Below are 21,377 nucleotides of genomic sequence, written 5' to 3' on the forward strand. Positions count from 1 at the left end.
GCAAATATGTTGTATAAACCCTGAACAGAGTGTGGTGAGGTGTTGTGCAACTTTAAAGGAAAGTGAAGGTATAGGAAAGTGGACCATTGTCAGTTTGACTCAGACCATATTTATTTATTTCACAAATAAGTATCCAGTTAACTAGGTAATGTGTTCCTCTGCCCAAGCTTTTGACACAAATGCTTTACAAATGGCAGCCATGCCATAATAACCAGTGTGATAAAGCTTATAATTGACAGTTAGTTCGCTTTTTTACAGTTCTATGCTGTACGTCTGTGGAACTAAATTGGACAGGCCTTCTGCCTTCTTTACAGCAGATATTTTGATGTGCCACAGAAGCACCGGTGAATAACTGATAAGATTAGTGATGACCCAGTTCCACTTCGGTGTCCTAGTAACCATGTCTATGAGCCATCCAGAGTCACCAGGGCACTTCAAATATCTAATTTATCTGTAATGCAGCCATGATTAATGTGTTATTGGCTAACCCAATAACCAACCGTTTAGGCTTTAGTGCTAGCTTGTGATGATAAGTCGTTCTTAGTTTGTGTGTTTGATATTTGACCCTCCCATTAAGACTTAACAGTCTTGAATCAGTCAAGTAGTTATGGCTAACATGTTAGCAAACAAGCACAATTCATACCATACTGTTTGCAAAGATGGACAACACGACTACCCCAAAATTAAGCAAAAGCCACTTGATCGACGCCTGGTGGCTGGCAGCAGTATAGGTCCTAAACCCTATCCCTCCATACTAGCCAATGGTACATGGGCCAATCTAAAAGGTAAAAGTTCACATTAAATGTATTTTTCTCACAGATGTTTTCTGACATTTTGGGTACTCCCTATTACACTGAGGTGGGTGTAAGTGTTTTATTTTTCCAATAAGTCTGGTTTAAGTTAGTTATTTGATGTTATAAAACAGGGTGAAATAGTCTGAGAGCAATTTAAAAGTGTATGTTTGTAAATGATTTTGCTCAATGAAACTTCATTTAATTTTGTAATGCTCTTGACCAATGCACCTTCATAGAGATAACAGGTACAGTATGTGACCTCTTTGACCCTCTGCCAGCTGCACCGTGTCGACTTCAAAACCCACATATCAACCGGCTAATTATATGGCTTCTTCTGTAACTGCTGCTACTTGGCAATCAGGCCAACATGATTCCCCTTTGTGAGCTGTAATGGTTCTATTGTGCCATTTCTTTACTGTAATGCTGAACTCCTTTCCATGCAGTATATCCCACCACTGAAATTATAGTGATCCAGTATTCCTACAATATAAATTTGAGAGCAAGGAATCCATTATTTCTCATTATTGTTGTCAATTATTTCAGATTGATACTGTGCACTGCTGGCCTTTCAGCAGTTTGAGCCTCAGCCCATTCCAAATTTATCCACCAATTTTTTTTAGAAATGAAGTCAGCAGTTGGTTCGTAATCTCTGCCAAAAATCATAAAGCACTTGGTGCTTTCATTTATACAATACATGGCACAAAAGGTCGGTAGCTCCTCTATTCGAAACATTATTCCAAACTTAAAGCAATTTAAAAACATAGGCAATGTTACATCTCTACCCTGGCCTGTGCCTTCAATGAATTGCACCTTTATGTTATTGAATCCATCAATGTAATCAGATGAATCAGTTATAATTGTTAAGTGAGTGGGTGAAATGAGGCTGCTGCAAAGGGAAAAATGGAAAACCCAGTAAAACAAAGATACAAAATTAATAATAATAAGGTCAAAAGGTTCAGGGAACACAGTAGCTTAGTTCACACAGTATTATTCCATTAGTCAACAGGTTAAGTTGTAGCTTAATGATATATATACAGATTTGTATTCTTTGACTTGCTATTGGTGATTACACGCTTCGGTGATGTCTCACTAATCTCTGCTTGTGTCTCTCACTCTGTATCAACCAGTGAGCAGTGGCTGTCATATGGCTGAGTAACTGTGACTGCGTGTGTGTGTGTGTGTGTGTGTGTGTGTGTGTGTGTGTGTGTGTGTGTGTGTGTGTGCTTGTGAATGTTTGTTGCTAGGGTTAGATGCTAAAGTCTTGCCTCTGCAAATGAGGGAATATTCCGGGCTGTCACGTGACTGTGTGATGTCAGAGAGAGAGAAAGAGGAAGAGAGAAAGAGGGAGGGAGGGTGGGAGAGCAAGGTGCAATTTAGCCTCACAGCTGATCCATGCAGTGCTCAGAGAGAAGCCGAGACGAACAGACACACACACTTACTCTCACACGCACTCGTTTTTCTTTGCCTGTAAACACACACACTTTATGCACATCTGCACAGTTACACACTCTCAACTCTGAGTCATTACATCAAGAAAGGATACATTGCTTCATCTACTTTGCAACACTTTGGATACTGAAGATATTTTTGCCTCTTGGACAAGAATAAAAGGACAGTAACTGGAGACAGAAAAGAAGACATGAAAAAAAACTGAAGACGGGGAAGGACGACCTAAAACTACAAGAAAGACAAAGAAATAAACAAGGGGAAGAGAAGAGACAAAACCAGAGAGAAATAAAAGAGGACCTGACAACCAACAGGAGAATGTCCTTCCTGTCTGGCTCGCCGTGGCAGAAGCCTGGTGTTATAAGCGTTAGCAGTGGGTATGGACAACCTTCCAGTGGCCATCAACGGCAGCTGCAGCAGCAACACGTATCTCATAATGTCCTCTCTGGTGCCAACGTCCCTGCAGTCCTGGCCTCCCCTCCGCTGTCACCTTCCAGCCCAGCCTCTGGCCAGCCTAGTGACTGGCACTGCCATGGCCAGATGGCACTGGGGGGGCAGATTGCTGTGGTCACCACCCAGATGGGGCCCATAGTAACTTCAACTGAAGATGAGGTGACATTAGGGAGATGCAGGATTGAGGGGACAACAGCAAAGGTAGCATCAACTCAGAGTGTCGACATGCCATCACTGAAGATAGAGGATGAGGAGCCCAGATTGGGGAGGCGGACGGAGGATGGACACACATCAGGAGGTGCAGGGGTGGGAGGCTTATTGGGGAGTGCAGGACAAAGCCCCAGCAGCCCCCTGTCTTCCTACTCATCCTCTCCATCTTCATTACCCTCCCCTTCAATCTCACCTGGGAGGTCATTTCCAGGTTCCGTGCTCGACCCTAAACCTATTATAACCCCTAGCTATGGAAAAAGCAATCTGCAACAAAATTATAAAGGTAGCAAAGATGGATTTTACATCCAAGGACTTCAAGTAATATCTCAAGACCAGAGTTTGCCTCCTCCTCCAAAACAAGCCTCTGGGCTTGGTGAGAGAAACATATTGAACCCCTCCATTGCTACAGGCACCACTTCAAATCTAGATGATGAAAAGGAATCTGATAGTCTCACATGTGGAGGCCTTCTTGGAAGTGTTAAAGAAAATGTTGTATCAGGTCTGAGTGGAGATCAAACCCTGAAGGCATTTTTAGGGAAGAAAAGTGTGGATACTGCTGGTAGTGCTCTGCCTACTGCTGACCCAACAGGGGGTAAAGCTGGTGCCCCTCCAGGGCCCACAGCAGGCTTACCACTGGCCTCGGCTAACAGAGCTAATGTTGGTGTTGGGGTGGGTGTTGTAGGGGAGAGTGCTATGGAGAGACAAAACACTGCAATCTCACAGAATTTAAACAGTGTTGAGGATGGTAGAGTGGTACCATGTGCTACATTAAATGAAGAAACAAAAACTAGAGAGGGCAGCCAATTGCCACAGCGGACTACAGTTAGACGTGCGATGTCTGACTGCACACATCTGTCTGTTCCCATGGTACTGGCTGGAATGTACCCCACCAGTATTAGAGGCTCACCAGCGATGATGTCCAATGAACCAAATTTTGCCCTGATCGGCTCAACGTGCCCACAGAGAGGGCCATACCCACACGTTGCTGTGCGACGCTCTTTCACTCTCATGGACGGTGCAGAGGCTGCTGCTGTAATGGCGACAATGATGTCGTCCCAGCTAATGACGTCACCTGTATTGCCGTCATCCCCTCCCCCTAAGAGGCACCATGGGAGCTGCGAGACCAACTTTTTACTTGCAGTTCCACCCCCGGCGGTTAAAAGCAACCAAGAAAGCAAACTTGAAACACTGGGTAAGAGTTTTCTCTTGTGCGCTAGACCTATAGCCTAGGCGGTGAAACTGCCAACCTGATCTTCGACTTGTTCAACACTTCTTATTGGTGTGGTGCTGTGCTCATTTCGAGTATAGTAGGCAAGTTAAAGAAAAGTGGGAAATTTTATATCGCTACATGTAGCTAGCTAGTTACCAAGCTGTAAAATATATGAGATCCAAGTAGATACACAAATAATCAACTGACTAAAATAGTCTCTCTACGTCACTGATTGGTTGGCAAGACAACACAGCAGTCCCAACCCGCACCACAAGACTTCCCTAGTCCTGGTACTGAATAGGACTAACATGCAGTCGTGAACATCTTTAATAATGCTGCTTAGGTTCTTTAATCTACTGTGTTACAGATCAAACAGCTTTCCTGGGTGTGCGCTACAGGAATTGGGAAGATACAGTACAGTATTTTATTACAGATACATGTATTAGAAATTGCTTAAAGTTATTTCAATAATCTCACCAACACCTTATTGTGTAGCTACTGCAAATCAAGCTTCAAATTCCAGCAGTTGTTGCTGCAGGTAATTTTGAAATATTTTCGAAAATCTAGGAGGTTGCCACGCAGTTATTTTAATGAAATAGCTAAGAAGCTATTTTGATGAGAGTGTGAGCAAGAAAGGGTGAGACGGCTGAGAATGGAAGAGACTGAAGCCTCTTGTTACTGATTAGAATGACCGGTGCAAGCAGCACCCAGACCCTTTCCTGACCTTGAAATTTGCCTTGCCTGTCCATGTGTTTTGGGGCCAAGCAGTGCATGCACTTTGCACAAGTGAGAGGTGAGGGAGCAAAGAAACAGGTGGCTGTTTTATTCAAATAAAGGACTGCAAAGTCAGTTGTTGGTGGGTTCGACGTCACGTCACACCTCTGGTTAAATCAGGCAAACTGATAAGGCAGTTTACGCAGATTTTTAAATGAAGATGATTGATTCTTACAGCATGTGTTATCCACAGCTGCTTTAAAGCTCACATCTTTATACTGCATGAAATGCTTCTCCCTCAGTTCACTAAGTCCCTGCAGCCATTTCAAGGCAGCAGGAGACTCTTGATAAATGTGCAGCCAGGGAGCACAGTGTCATTAGACACCGCCATCCACCTTTATTAATTCTCCTGAAGATGACACTGGGCATCGACAGAATAACCACACACACACACCTCTATACACTTCAGACTGGTCATTAAAAACTCAGCCTTAAGAGCTTATTAATCTCATACGTCATGACGCTTCTGTTAGGCTTTGATTGCTGTTGTCTTCAGTGGGTCATGTTGCCCTTTTCTCGGCAGAGGCAGAGTCTTCATTTGTGGACCCGTCACTCTTCGCTGTCATTGGCTCACCTGTTTTTTGTGAGAGCATTGTTGGGATTGGCTGACAGCATACAGCTGAAAACAAGCTCTGATGTAACATCTGTTGGTTTGAATGTTATCTGCAACTTTCAGGTTTTTTTTTACAGGTAGTGCACACTTTCTAAATGTTTTCTGGGTGTCTTCAGTTTGTTTTTCAGGGTTTAAATCTTTGTAAATGCTTTCTGAATACTGTTGCACGTATGTTGGAAACTTTTGTTTTGAAAAAAATTTTAAAAATATGTGCGTGCACACATGCACCCATATTGCTGTCTGTTATATCAGAGTTGTGTTTAAAATACTGGAATATGGCATTACATTTATCCAATCATTTTAAACTCTAAATGTCAGTAAATGTATGCTGTTCTCAAATGAGGCTTCAGCTGTCCCCGTCTAAAAACAATACCTTCTGTGGTTTCTATTGATTATTGCACTGAGCTTTGCTGTGGCAGGAGTCAAGTGAGTGTTGCAAAAAAGTCGAGATGGTGAAATCACATGTACGTACTGAATTTAGAAGAAGAAAGTCCTCCCTTCCATTAGCTGTAAGATTAAAGCCCTCTCCTCATCCAACAACAGGTTTAATAAGGTGAATTGATATAGAGAAAATGTGTTTTGCCAGCTGGTTCAGATCATCACTGTATTTCAATTCATTTTTATAAATGTCGCCCAGATATTACATCTTCGTATTTTATTGTCGTCTTTGAAATGACAGTTTGATTTATTTTTTTACAAACTGAGGCTGAGAGTTTAGTTAGAGAGAAGTAAGAGTGTAAGAAAGAAAGATGGAGAAGTGAGTGAGGCAAAATGGCAGAGGATTATGGGGGGAGCAGCTGACGGGTTTAGATCTTGATTGAATGAATGCTGATTTGCATGATAGACTGATTATATGTATCCTAATAACAAGGTTAGTAAATACTGAACCATCCATAGATTAATTCATTCAATTCCCCCTCATTGTAATGTCTTCTATTCATATCTATTCATACCTATACAGCATATACCTGAACTCTATGTTTCTCTGTCTGCGTAGTGATTCACACACCCATCTATAAGTGTGGCCTGTTTTTCAGACTGCAGTCGACAGAGAAAAGCTGGGGCATTGATTAGACATTGACGCTGTACTCATTCAAATATAGAGCAGCTATTTCTAGCAGCGCTTGTGTGAGCGCACATGGTTATGTGTGTGTAGGTGAACAGCTCCGAGGGAATTTTACAGATTTTAAAGGCCCACGCCCCCGCAGTCACAACGACAGCAGACAGCGTGACTGCAACTTTAGGTGTTTCTCTTTTTCTTTATTGAGCACAAAAATAGATCCCAGCTGCACAATAACACACAGTCGTGCACAAAGAAGTACACACAGCTAGAACAGGGGCCTCAAACAGTGACAATACACAAACAATTCATCAGGCTCAGCGACTGGCTGTCTTCATTTAATACAGAATCAGATCCCTGTCCCTTTTCTAATCTTGTTTTTATAGATTTGCAATACAGCTATGAAGGGGATGGCATTTCCTTGAGAGACAAATTACAAAATACAATTACAATTAAAAACAATCAACTGATTACATTCACTTTTAGCTTGTAGCTCTTTGTGTGTTGGCATCTCTGTGTGATTGCAGAGGATTGAACAGCTGCACTAGACAGTCAGGAGGTCCACACAGCTGTGAGAGGGACTTCCAACAGTTTGCTTTCAAGGAAACACATTTAATGCACACAAAATGAAATGTTTGATACAATCAGGATTTAATGAGATCTCTCTGAGGGAAGGGAATACAGTAAATACAAATGTTTTCAGTGGTGTATAACCTTAGAGTGAGCCCTTTAGTTTGGAGGTGGGTCCTCTTCCAGATACTGCACCAACATGTTTCGTCGTCAGAACAGACAAACCAAACCACTGGCTTGGGGGGGAGATGGATGTTTACGTGTCTCCTGAAGGCCAACATAGGTTTTTCCAACATGCTTGAAGGAAGGAGGGTTGAGGGGAGTGGTAGGCAGTCGGTTGCAGTCTGCTAGCTCACCATTAGAAGTGACTGTATCACCCTCTGGTATCAGTCATTCACTGACTGTAAGAACAGTTCCTGTCTGAATTATATGGCACCAAGGGATACCTGAACACATAGAGCTACTTAATATCAATTCATGAATTATTCTTCAATGTAGAGAGTTTCTAATTCTCTGAAGAATTACACATGCAATGGGATGGATTTAATCTCTTTACTGCATGCAGCATCAAGAGAAGACGGTTGTTCTTGCTGAGTTTCACATTGTAATGTTTTATATACCCTCAGAAGAAGAGTTGCCAACTCCTGACCTGGTTGATTAGATCACTCATTTCTCCATCTGGCCTTACCGAGTATAATGGCCCTTTCATGTTACCTTTCATTTGATTGTGATCTGACTCTCATCTCACAGTGTGAACACAGACTATCGCTCAGACATCATCTGACTTCCCAAAAAAAGAAGGCGTGCAGTCTGTCATCATCAAAATGACCTTAACATTCAAACTTTAGAAAGAAATAACAGAGAGCTCAGTGCATCAGACAAGTTTTAGATTTGTTAAATTGAGATGAACCTACTGAACTGAAAAGTATTTCGAAGTCATACATGCAGCACAACACTTTTGCAACACATCTCTGTGACCAATACAAAATCCTGACAAAATGTGAATAAATCCTTTTGTTTAAAACATGTTTTTGTACTGAAATAAACTAAACTAAATACTTCATAGTCTAGGTCCACCATATTGAAACTGCCCCTCATTACAGGTGAGAACATTCTCCAACACTTTCTCCTTAACAAATGTAATAAGACCCATCATTTTATGCATTTTAGAAGCACCTTTGGCTTCAAGTCTCATCTTCTAGCTTTGCTCACTTTAACTTGGGTAGTCCATCCCACTCTTTGGCTGAGCCACTCAAGGAAAGCCATGGGCTTATCCCAGAGCCACCCCAGTGTTCTCATGGCTGTTTGCTGTGGGTCAATGACATGCTGAAAGGCTGAAATGTGCTCTTGTGTCAGGTTGCATGAACTCTGCTGCAAACTTATTTACCTCACTGTATTTAGCTGCATTCATCCTCCATTTAGTTCTGACCAGTCTCCCTGCCCCGGCTGCAGAGAGGCAACCACCATTCTCCACCATAGGGGTATTAGCCAGGTGATGAGCAGTGTCTCAGTTTGATTCAATTCAACAATTCAGAGCTGCCACTGTGCCATTATTGTCTAGTTGATGGAGTGCTGCTGATTGTCCGCCAGCTCTCTAACGTCTTGCCCGGCTAACCCAGGTTGGCTGGATTGCTAATGCTATAGGAGGTAGCTTATATGAACCTAGTTTTTCATGACACAGATGTAATTTTCATTTACTTTCTAAATAAACGTGAATGATGTCAGAGGTGTTGTTGTTGCTGCCCTTTTGTTTTTATACAGGCTTTTATAATTATTTAGTGATTAATTCTACAGTAAAACTGCAGCAAAATATCCTTGCACCAGGTTCATATCTGTGTTAGTCATGCTCTGATTTAGGTGGCACTCAACTCCTTCTCTCTGTTTCTCTCTCTGTCTCTCTCTCTCACACACACACACACACACACACGCTCTTATACCAGCAGCACACACAGCTTGCAGTGTGGTATTAGATGGATCATCTGTGCCCTCAGCCAGAATTTTTATTTTTGATGAGTCATATTGGTGGTCTTACAGGGCGGAGTGATACAGTGATGCAAACTACCTTGTGGAATAAACCTATCGATTTGGTTCAAAATGGTACAATTGTATAATACTGTAGTGTCTCGATTACAGCTTATTTCAGATAAATCTGATGGTGCCAGTTTTATTGCCTGCAGAACCATAAGATGACCTAAGTGAAAATGTGTGCAGCCTCTGTGTTGCTTTTAGCAGATTCAGTCCTGGCTTAAACATGCTCCTTTTACATTTTCCACAGCACAGTTAGGTGTGTAAGTACAGTTCATTGAATCTGATGACACACAAAAGGGCAAACTCCAGCGATTTGACAAATAAAAGTCTGTTTACTGGTCTTGGAGAGTACAAGTGTGTAAGAAGAAAAGGTTGTATAAATCCCCATCTCTAAATGTGTTTCTTCAATTTCAACCATTGTCTAAAAACACTTTCAATTACAAAATGCTATAGTTTTTATGTTTATGTGCTTTTAAACTCATTATACAACTTTTGACTATGGGACATGGGCAGGTGATGGCTGTAGGTTGAGTGATGTGCTGTAGTTTGGTTTCTAGGAGGCAGACAGGCAGGTGAGCAAAGTCCCAGTGTGTCCAGTTTCAGAGCAGGTTGAGGTTAAGGGATCCAGATCAAGGGTTCAGACTCAGCAAACGGGTATTTATAAATGAGTAAGGTCAACAAATAGTTTGTTCTCAAAGTAGAGCGGACAATGATTTAGCTGTTTTTTTACCAATTAAGGTCAATGAACAATCTGGTTGAATGTGTCTGATTGAATGAGTCGAGTATAAATAGAGCAGGATAGTTATGGACTTAGATAATTGGTTGATTCAATGATGTCTAGGTGAGGTTATGAGAAGTCGGTTTAGTGATGGCAACCCCCAGTTATAACACACACAAGACACTTGTGGTAAACACAGAAGAAAACTAGAACGGCACCTAGTAGAGTGCATATCTTCGCCAAGGCTTTTTTGTTTGGACCAAAATTGCACTCACTCATAAATATCAGTCCCTGAAATATTCTGGATTTTTTTTCCATTGAGATCCACAAATTATTCTTTGAGAAGTCAAGGAAAATGGTGAAAAACAGCCTTTCTTGCATTGTTGAAGAAAGTAAAAAGACATTCCTGCATCTGCGCGCCCTGATCCAGATCTACACCAAAATGTAATGGGTTCTTTCCTGAACCCTACTACTACAAGTTTTGTGGTAAATAGGCTGTATTTATACAGCACTTTATAGTTTTGATGACCACTCAAAGCACTTAACAGTACAGTTTTTGCCGGTCACCCATTCACACACATTCATACAGTGTATCTATGCACAGCACTTTCTCTATGAGAAAGGGCGATTTTCTGGTGTTCAGTATCTTGGCTAAGGACACTTTTGCATGTGGAATGGGGAAGAATAGGGTAGAACCATCCATCTTCTGGCTAGAGCACTTTGTAGACATTTTTTGTGTAACCTTGCAACTAAGAACATGGAGGAAAATATGACCTGCTTGGGCGAGGTATTAATGCTGAGACATCCTAACAGTAGAAGTGCAATGGAAAATCATTGGTCTAATCAATAATGCCTGGATTTTCATTTTCTGTAGTGGGTCAGGACCACTAACAGCCAAGTTTGATTTCTGTTTTTACATTTCTCCAAATATAAATGAACATGACAGGCATTTTTCTTTGTAATTTAAGGAAGTACCAGGCAAGATTTAGCAGATTTTTTCATTGTTTGTCCTGGTTATAACGTTTTTGCAGTTATATTCCTGCTGAGAGTTAAATATATTATACTGATGCATATTTAATATGTCAGACAGAAAAATCCGACAGGACCGAAAAAACTGCAAGGAATCTTGGAATCAAGGACATTAAAATTCATGAAACAAGTAGGTGTCACTGTAAAGCCTCGTGCAGCAGCTGCAGCAAATCAAGTCTGTTTTAATGGGTTTATAGGTACTGTTCAGACAAGGAAAATATGCTCCCTCAGCAGAGGACAGAGCTGATATTAGGAATGGTATATTATTCTGTTTGTGGTCCAATCTCAGAGAGGAAAGTCTAGATTTAATAGCAGCATCAGTGAAATGAAGAGACCGACTAAAGCAGCCCTGTTAATGCTGTGTCATAGTCACTGAAATACAGAAAAGCTCATTCTATGTGAAATAGTTTAACAACTACAACAGGAGGAGGTCCAGGTTACTGTCTCCGTCACGAATATGAATGAAAAAACATCTGCAACACTACACAAGGTGCACTAATAGGTTTTCTGTTAGCGCTGGATCTGTAGTCTACACCTTCATCCATTGCAATATTATAAATAAAATGTTGTCTCTGAAGTGTAGGTCTGCTCGCCACCACCTGTGTCAGGCTCAACCACCCGGCCTTTACATCACCAATTACGTGCTCTACTATAGCACAAATATGACACTTGTGGATGAGTGCTCCTCTCTTGTCTGCTGGTTGACAAGGTGTCATTTGCCTGGGAGTTTGAGCAAAACATCTTCACCTAGATACAGTATTGAATATTAGCTATATAATGTGAAGTTTGCTTGCATTGTATCTCTGTGCACACCCTATGCAAGATGCTTGCCAATTATTTTGTGCGCTCACCATCTTACGACAACAGTCTGTTGCAGAGTTGAACAGAAAAATGTGTCATACACACAACCTAAGAGCAGACCTTTTAGTACCAATGGTTCTTGCATGAGGCCCACTAAACTGATATTTATAAAATCAATTACAAAGTGCAGAATGTAATTTTCTGTTACACCTTGACGTATGTGCGTCAATGTCAGACAAGTGTATAAATACGCACGTACAACTCTCACTTATAAGAGATACTCGTATAGCTGTGGGATAGCTACTTGTATTTAATAAGCTCAGAGTAAATTACCGACTCCTCATTGCATTAAAAGTTATAATTTATTGACATTACATAAAATTATGTAAAATAGAAGAGCAATGTAAATGAACACTGCACTGCTAATGTAAATGTGCAGTGCGATTGCGTTCAATGACAGGAAACGGTCATCTGCACAGTAGCAAACAGTTCATATCAGAGGTATGTAGCCAGCATCAGTAAGTTGCCTGACCTGCATCATGGTTGGGCAGCTCCATGCTCCTTGTCCTGCCCTTTATTCAGAAAGAGCTGAGACAAACAAGGTTGAATGGTGCCAGGTGCCACCCTGGAGGGAAACAGGAGCTTGGCTCAGGTGTCACAGACTGGTCTTCTTACACCTGCAGCGTCTGCTCCACTTGGATGTAGAGTGACCTGTGATCTTGTTAAGCTTGTTAATAAGGGGTAAGAGCCAAAGAGGAGCCACTGTTTCCTGCGTATGAACAGAGAACACTTAAATATCTTTTGTAAAGTTCTGTTTTGGCATCATTAACTATAGTCAGAAGAACTGACTATGGACAAACATTGATGGTTGAGTTTTGAGGGGAATTCCTGATGGTCAGATCTGGTCTTGTGCTCAGAGAAATTCTTCAGCTAAAGGATATATATGTTTTCAGAAGAAATATATTTGTTGCTCCCTTTTATTTGGTGTGAGATCTGTTTCAAAATGATGATATCCATTTCAGAGTTTATTTTTTGGCTATAGGCTGGGCTACAGGGTTTATGATTAGTCATCGCCCTCAGTCCTACAAAATTGCAATGAGGGTGTAAAAAATCTTGACAGTGAATATGAAAACAATATAAAACTGCAGAATGCAGTGGGACATCAGCTGTGGTGGAGCGGTGCACAGAGAAGTTTTACAATTTATTTTATGCCACATGTGTCTAATATTGTTGAGGTAAATCAACGGGGCAGCTAAGCCGCAGGTGATATTTTACCTCAAATCTATAAATAACATAACTGCAGTTTGCAATTTCAGCTAACTGGAAAAGAACATTCAGTATCTGCAGAAGTGTCAGACAGTGAGTCAGTTGCATGACTGGCTGATATATAACCGTGTGCAGCTTTGTCGAGTTTGATCTTCGAAGTGGAAATAAGCAGCCCATTTTTAGCTTGACGGTCTGTCCTCAAAAATCGGAACTATGTATTCTGACCCCTGGATTGGTGAGAGTGGGGATTCAACACATACGTAGCCTTGTAACTTAAGGGGGTTACTCAGGATACATGATCTAAAAGTACAATATAATCTCTTCCAATAAAAGGGACCCTGATCTATAGAGAGAGAGTGATGAAGTGACTGTATGTTCAGCCAGTGATAACTGGATTTATGATGTGATTGTATGTCACATAATGAAAAAACTTAAATGACGATATCTCCCTTAAACATATTTGCAAAACTAACAAAACCTTAGCAGTTGCTAATTAGTAAATACATATTTGAATTTTCCTATATCTTTTCCATTGTGGCTTATATGCTTGAAATAAGTTACTTTGCATGTATTAAACGTGCAAATCAAAAGTGTTCCATTGATAGTAACGGTAAACATTTGCTCTATATATCTCTCATCAACTGTGTCAATAACCATAATATATGCATATCCTTATTGGTTTATCACACATATTCCAGTGATGCTCTGAGTCTGTTTTATAACAATCATAAATGTTTATGTACAGTGATAGCTTTAAAAATATAAATTTTTCTTCCAATATTTAGTAAAAAATATCCATTAACCTTTTATGATTTTGATCAAATATAATAACATTGACAATGACATTCTCTCCCTCACAGTGAAATCTGACAACAAGGACAAGCAGCCGAAGATGGACATCATGTCCACGAAGACAGACAAGACTGAATCTTTCGACAAGAAAGAGAAAGAGGAGCAGCAAAAGAAAGACAATGTGCCGGACAAGAACCAGAAGTCTGAGAAGATTCTCAAAGACGAGGAAAAAGCGGAGAAGATGAATGTGGAGAAGAACAAGGCCAACGAGAAGTCAGAGAAGGTGGACAAGCCAGAGAAGACCAACAAAGACGAGAAGAAGGAAGAGGAGAAGAAGCTAGCTGAGAAGAAGGAAGAGAAGGGAGGGAAGGGCACAGCCAAGTCCCCAAATAGCAACGGCAGCAAGACCCTGCCAAGCTCAGACAGCAAGAGCAAGGTGAGGCCCACACACACACTCACACACACACTCGAGCAGAATACTAAAATACACTGCTGTCCAGATAAAAGGTGGAGCAGCGGTGTCCGGTGGTCACAGTGTTGAATTCTGACACAGCCACAGTGTAACTTATTAACTGTGTTGCACCATCCACTCTTATTCTCTGTCTGAGTACAAGAGAAGAGAAGAATGTTATTTACACAGTTATATGGAAGATTTTAATGATACAAATACATGACTGTATCTCCCAAACTGTTGGGAGATACATCATGGGAGTGTTGGGGTTTACCAGTTTTTACGATAAAAATAATACTTAAAACACATTCACACTCCCCTAGTGAGTGTTATTTTATTTTTACACAATTAAGTGAATTAAAGATGATTGGCATTATCTTCTATAGATATCCTGATATTGTCGTTATCGTGAATCCTTTCAAATGATAATGATGTATTAAAAATCTTTCACCAAGCTCCAATTGAAATCTAATGAGCAATTCCCACTAGATTTTTGCACAATGTATAAAAGTTCAACGTCGTGAAAGTCGAAAGATGTTATTTAAAGTATATTTTAGTTAAAAAATAATGTAGAATGATATGAACTGTAAGTCACAACAGTACAGTAAAGAGGTATCACAACAGCTGCTGGACTCCAGCTGCAGGTCCTGCTGGCTGGCTCCGGTGGTGAATTGAAGAGGGATCGACTATGAGATTTACAGACTGAAAAAAGATACATTGGACAGATTCTGTTTATTTCAGTCTGCTCCACCTTTTATTGCTCAGTCTGCCCTTCCGCTGCTTACAGGTTAAGGTGCTTTATCTGTAATTTTTCAATGTAGCCTACGTAACAATGTATTTAGAGGAATCATTTTATTAATAGTCATCACACTCTTTCATATAAAACCCTCTAGAATTAAGTCTTTTGAAAGTCAATTTTTTTTCAGCCATATTGCCCTGCCATGTTTTATTGAATAATAACTTGAGTAACTGCTGCAGATCCCTACAGAACTAGCCCAATTAGAGTTACTTACATCACCAAGCTTCTAGCTCTATCTATCTTTCAACTTTACTACTGACTCAGTTTTTGTTGGGTGTTTTAGCTGATTTGTGATGTTTGTGTATGACAACACAAGAGCAGATATCCACATCGCATTCTACTTTTAGACTGCTGCTCATGTTTTCACATTTCAAACATAAATGCTTTCTTTTACTGCTCATTAGCTTTTTTAAGTAGTTCTAAATCGCATACTTTAATGGCTTGTTGTCAGATGGTTGCTGGCTGAGCTGCCATATCATGCTGTCATTGCAATCAGTGATTTCACTTCTGCTTTTTCTCTCTCTACGTGCTGGATATCTCCTCTCTATCTTTCCAACTTTTTCTTTCGCTCCCTCCCTCCCTCCTCTTTTTTTTTTTGTTGCTGTTGTTGTGGCTTCCTTTTAATTGCATAATCACCAGCCTGACATGGGTGCAACCAAACAAAACGCCACCAAACCCCGTCCATCCACCCTCTCCACCAATGGCGAGGCCACCTCGACCAAACACACCCCAGCCTCAGCTAATAAAAAAAGCCCTGTAACCAAGGCGACCACACCTAACGCTGCCAAGCGGCCGCCTACTTCTGCTAAGGTGAGTATACTGCATGTAGTATTATAATAAACAGATTGTACATTATGATATAGAAAGATTAGTCTCACGCCTCTGTTGGATTGAGGGGGTCTTCCCCAAGTTTGGCCCTCTACCAGAGGCCTGAGTGTTTAAGGACTCTGCACAGGATTTCTTACTACGACTGCAGTCCTCTGGACAGACTTCAGATGTTATACCTGGAAGCTGCTGGAGCTCCTCTCCCAGTTTGGGGGCCACAGCTCCCAATACCCTAGTACCACATGGGACCAAGTTGGACTTCCACACCTTTTCTAGTTGTTCTTTCGGCCCCTTCTTCTCATGCTCTGCATGCCGATACTGCTGTCAACTGTATTTGTCACATCTATCACAACTGCTCTCTTCTGCTGCTGGTCAGCCACCACTATGACTCGTTGATTGGCCAGGAGCTGCTCATCAGTCTGGAACTTGAAGGCCCCACAACTTTTGTGTAGGATTTTAATAGGATGGATGCAGCCTAAGACGTTCCTGTACACTCTCCTAGCAACCTGTTTATGCCTCTTGGTGTACACTGACCCAGCTTGCATGTTACACCCTGCTGCTGTTTGCTGGAGTGTCTCAGGGTCATCTTTGCACCTTGGGTCCTGTCTCTTTGTCAGACCCCAGCCCCTATAGATGTGCTGCTTAGAGCCTTTTCTCTCATAATGCCAGCCACTTCCTTTATCTGGAAATTATACATCCCTTAGAGTGGCTTAGTCTTCCATAATATTTCCGTTTCCTCCTCACCACCGTCTGTCCTCTGCTGCCTGAGGCGCTCCCTCACCAGTTCATCCCAGGGGTCCAGCTTCCTCATATATTCATGGATGCGCCTTGTTTTATCCTGCATCTGCCACTTACTAATCCTCACCCTCCTTCTGTTCGTAGAGGGTCAAACAATCCCTCCATGCATTATGAGCACTTTGCTGTGCTTAATAATTCCAGCTTGATATATGATGACTGGTAGAGTGAACATATTGACTCTTATTATCAGTGTTCATTGTTTATATCTTACTCCTACCATTGAATTGGCTTCTCAGCACGTGTCTCTGAAGGTATTAGGCTGTAGCTAACCTCCTTGAATCTAGGATACCCTAGGTCTTGAATGGCTGCTATCCTACCTTCTAGTGACTCCACCATTCAGTGCTGATCACCTTCCCTCTTTTTGCCTCCACCATGTGACCACACACCAAGTCAATAAGATGGAACTGGAACAGTATATGTTGACCTCAACTCGCATTAAACATAGTTTACAGCTTCGTATCGTAAGGAAAGCATTGAGTTGAGATCATCTTCAGTTACACCGTCAGTGACAATTCTGTTGTCAGGACGCGAGTTGGAACCTGCTGTGTAATATTGAGGAGGGCCTTTTGTTACCCCTCATAAAATAAATGTATTTCTATATAAATCTCTTTTGCATTTTATTTGCTCTTATACTTATACAATATTGTTATAAATCCAACAATATTAAGATCTTAGCCATTCCTTCCTCCCTTGCTATTTGTGACATATTTGTATTCACCATTTTTCATTCTGAACTAAAATCATGGCTGCATGATAGGCCACACAAACATAAAGACATGGCCATAGACTCTTGAAAATGCAAACCTACAGCTAATTTCTGCTCTTTTCTGATTCTTAGACTCCGGACAATGGTACGGCTGAGAAACGCCCACCTGTTCCAAAGGCCACGACCACACCACGTGCAGCTGCCAATAAGAATGGCTCCTCTGCGACCCCTGCAAGCAAAGCTGCTGGTACGTGCTCACTCACATACACTGACACAGCGTGTCACATCTCCTTTATTACACCTGTGACTGCCCGCCCTCTGTGCCTGACTGTGTGACATGAACATTGTTGTCACAGACAGTATCTCCGGTCCGCTTTGGTTGGATCATAGTGTGGCCTGAACTCTCTACAGTAGGAAAAATGCAGCCTGCTACCACTCCAGGCAACAAGCAAATAGAATTGTTGCCATATGTTACTCTTTATCAGATTCAAGAGTTGGCTTTTGAGACACCAGGCTGGTATTTTTTTCACATCACAAACAGTATCTCACTTCACCTACGTGAGGGATCTATGACTCAGTCTGAGCTGTTAGTCAAACAGGCATTTTGCTTTTGTGCACTGCAGCTCAACATCCTCAGAGTATATGATTAATTTATCCAATTCACAGCGATGTGAGCTTTGTACTGCAAGGTTCATAGTTCATTTTAGCTTCAGGAGCGTTCTCCATTATTTTTGCAACTGTTGCCCAAGTGGCTGTTTGGACATGCTCTCACACCTCCATAAACTGTGAAATTATTCACTTTTGCTCTGACAGCAAGTAACACATTCTTCTTGCAGGAAGCCATTGAATATCCTGTACAGTTGAGCAATCTGGAACATGTAACTAACACAGAATATCCACTACAGGAATTTGTCAGACAGGATATCTTCACCCTCTACGGATTTTCAGCCATTACTGGCCCCGTTCCTGCAATTTTTATATGAATAATTATATAATTCATCGTTGAGCCACAGGGGGGCACAATAACTATTATAAAGAAGCCATAAATAATACAGCAAAAAGTCTGTGTATCAGACACGGATAGTAGCATTCACTTGGAGTTGTGAGTCTCATTTTTAACTCCTGGGGAGTTAAAAAATAGGCATTGTTAATTTCTTACAATTTTCATCCGTCCAGCTTTTAGATCAACTGTATTCGATAAGCATTTGTATTGATGCTTTGTATCTGCTCTTGTGTATTATCATCCAAAACCAACAACTGCATTGCCTACTTGTTTGATTTCAGAATGTGTTGCATTAATTCCCCAAAAATATCTTTCTAGTATCTGTCTCTGAAGGTGGCCTATTACACAACCCAACTCAGATAAGCTATCGTGCTAAAACCTGGTTCTTGTCTATCCCACAGACATGAGCAGTCTTGTCCGACAATTGAAGAACAGAAATCAACAGCAATGTAGTGGTCAGGATGTTATATTTCAAATTTTTGTTTGAGGATTTAATATAGAATAGAGTCAGGAAAAGACAAACATGTTGTTTCTTCCTACTCCTTTACGGTGGAAAATGGAATATGAATCTATGTTCATTTATGTTGCTGAATATCTATTTTGTCCTTTTTTGTTTTGTTTTTACTACTACCTATATTGTGGATATCTATAACAAATTGACATGAGTAACTTTTTTCATCCACTTCCATGAACTAAACATTCAGAAATCAAAATTCCAAGATTGTTAGAATCACAGATACCAACATTTAATGACTTCATGGCGCTTCCACCGAGTGTGATCTCTCCAGTGTTGAGTGCTTGTTTTGTTAGTACACAAACATAAGAAAACATACCTGCCTTTGTAAAGGTTAGTGGACCAACACTATATCTCATTCTGCCACACAAATTTCACAGCCTTAAGGTCCAACATGGTGCTTGTCCACTAACCAGATGTAGAACTATGTGAGATCTGCCTGCATCCGGATTTTAAGTTTCGACAACAGTGATGAAGCATCAGAGTTTCGAATGAGTGTTATTAAGGTTGTGTGCTTTCCTTAATACATAGTCAACAAGAATGAAAAGGCTGAGAGCAAGACGGGAGAGGCCAAGAAACCCAAGACTACAGGTAACTCACACAGAGATTGGAAACAGACTAGTAGTAATACTACTGAGTATAACACCTTTCCTTCCCCTTTACTAGCCATATTTACTTATACTTACTATTATTAACTTTTAATAATTCAATTACATTGTCACTTTTAAACCCTTTAACTCTACATTGTTGTCAATACAGATTTTCCAACAGGAATATAGGTTATTGTGACTGACATTTAAGGTTTAGCTTTTAGATTTTTACAAAGAATTGTCTAAGCTTAATATTTTAACTTTTCTGTATCCTTTTTCTTGTAGCCCGTCCTCGCCCTGCCTCCAACACCACTCCTGCTACTCCGGCTGCCTCCATCAACGGTGACAACGCCTCTCACCGCCGCCGGGTCCTCACCAAACCCCCTGTGCCCAAGCAGGTCCCAATGGAGAAGAAGCCGCCAGTGCCCCGTGCTAATCGAACCCCTAGGCCTCTCAATGCACCGGACCTGAAGAACGTCCGCTCCAAGATTGGATCCATCGACAACATCAAGTACCAGCCCGGTGGAGGAAGGGTAGGAAAAAACAGACCGGGATGAATGATTATTTCTGGGTGATCAGAATCCACAAGCCTCCAGACAGGTGCACTGCACTTGTCTTGTTCTGATGTCAAAATAAGATTGCAAGACAAAAACATCGAAGTGACTTTGAAAGCGGATTCATTGTTCAGCATATTTTTCTGGAGCTTTAGTCACATGCTGCTAAATTGACTTGAGTTTAACTAGAACAATAAGAAAGGTCATTTCTGCATTTAGGTCTATGGGAAATCCTTTAGTCAGGGTTGAAGATTTTGGGAGACACAGCACATGTGACCATGATGCAAACCCATTAGTGTTATAATATTTACAAGGAATATATAATATATAAGCTATATGGAAGGAAAAACAGAAGAACGGCTCTTCCTCAGGTGACTGAGAATATCATTGCAGGACTGAAAAAGTTGTGACAGTTACTTAGAGAGGGATATTATTGGTGGATTCTGTGTATAACCCCCCCATTACAAACATAAATACACATCTGAGAGGCTAGTGGTGTAAACAGATGTGGAAATGAGTCATTCTTTGCCTTATTCTCGACAAGTGGGCAACCACTTGTGTTGGGACCAATGTCCCTAGAGGGATAGGACCCCAGGATCGACCCAGAACATGGTGGAAAAATTGCATATCTTTTAATCATCTATCCATATTTAAAGGACAGTCATTTTAAGTTTTTGACTTTAATTACCAAACAAATTGTTTATTTTCGTTGACAATGTGACAGTAAAATCAAATCTCAACTTGAAATTAAATTGACAATGTTTATTGCATGACAGTTTTGTCCAGTAGAGAGCAGCATAGACCTTCCCATACTAAACGCAAAAGCAATGTAGTTTTCATGAGGTTGTTAAGAGGCTATTTCTTCAGTAGACGATATATTTTTAGAAAAACAGTCAACTTGAGGACCTAATTTCAGAAAGTTACTGTAAGATGGAGCTGCACCTCTCAGTCATTTTATTATATTAGACAAGAATAAACAATAAAAGACAAATGAAGAATAATAGACAATAAGATTAAAGAGGCCACAGAATAAAAATGTGTTTAGATTAGATGTTAAAACCGGGAGGGACACATAAGAGAGAATTGTCAGATCTAAGAGGCCTGGGAGCTGAGTCCCGGTGAATAAGGTCTGTGATATAAGATAGGGCTGAACCATTTACAGCCTTGAAAGCAATCAGCAGAGTGTTAAATTGAATTCTGGCTCCCGGACAATGTGTTCATTGAAATGAACAAGGAGACAGTGAAGACAGGCCAGGAAAGGGTTGATGTGCTCGCACATCTTTTGCAGCTGCGTTTTGGACCATCTGCGAGCAAGTTAATGAAGAGTGCAGGGAAGGACTAAATATAGGGAATTGCAACAGTGCAGTCGGGAT

At 41.0% G+C, this 21,377-nt stretch overlaps 1 protein-coding gene across 1 annotated transcript in view; it reads left to right on the forward strand.

The window, feature by feature from the left end:
- map4l (microtubule associated protein 4 like) overlaps positions 1–21,377 on the forward strand; it is a 69,414-nt gene that overhangs the window by 38,327 nt on the left and 9,710 nt on the right. Inside the window, exons 5-9 of the mRNA XM_053438931.1 lie at positions 13,833–14,200; positions 15,654–15,824; positions 17,476–17,590; positions 19,392–19,451; positions 19,736–19,983. Of these exons, the coding sequence (XP_053294906.1) occupies positions 13,833–14,200; positions 15,654–15,824; positions 17,476–17,590; positions 19,392–19,451; positions 19,736–19,983 (962 nt within the window). The remainder of the gene's footprint in view (positions 1–13,832; positions 14,201–15,653; positions 15,825–17,475; positions 17,591–19,391; positions 19,452–19,735; positions 19,984–21,377) is intronic.

The sequence above is a fragment of the Pleuronectes platessa genome, chromosome 13 (assembly GCF_947347685.1).
Source record: "Pleuronectes platessa chromosome 13, fPlePla1.1, whole genome shotgun sequence".
In the NCBI taxonomy this organism is placed as follows: domain Eukaryota; kingdom Metazoa; phylum Chordata; class Actinopteri; order Pleuronectiformes; family Pleuronectidae; genus Pleuronectes; species Pleuronectes platessa.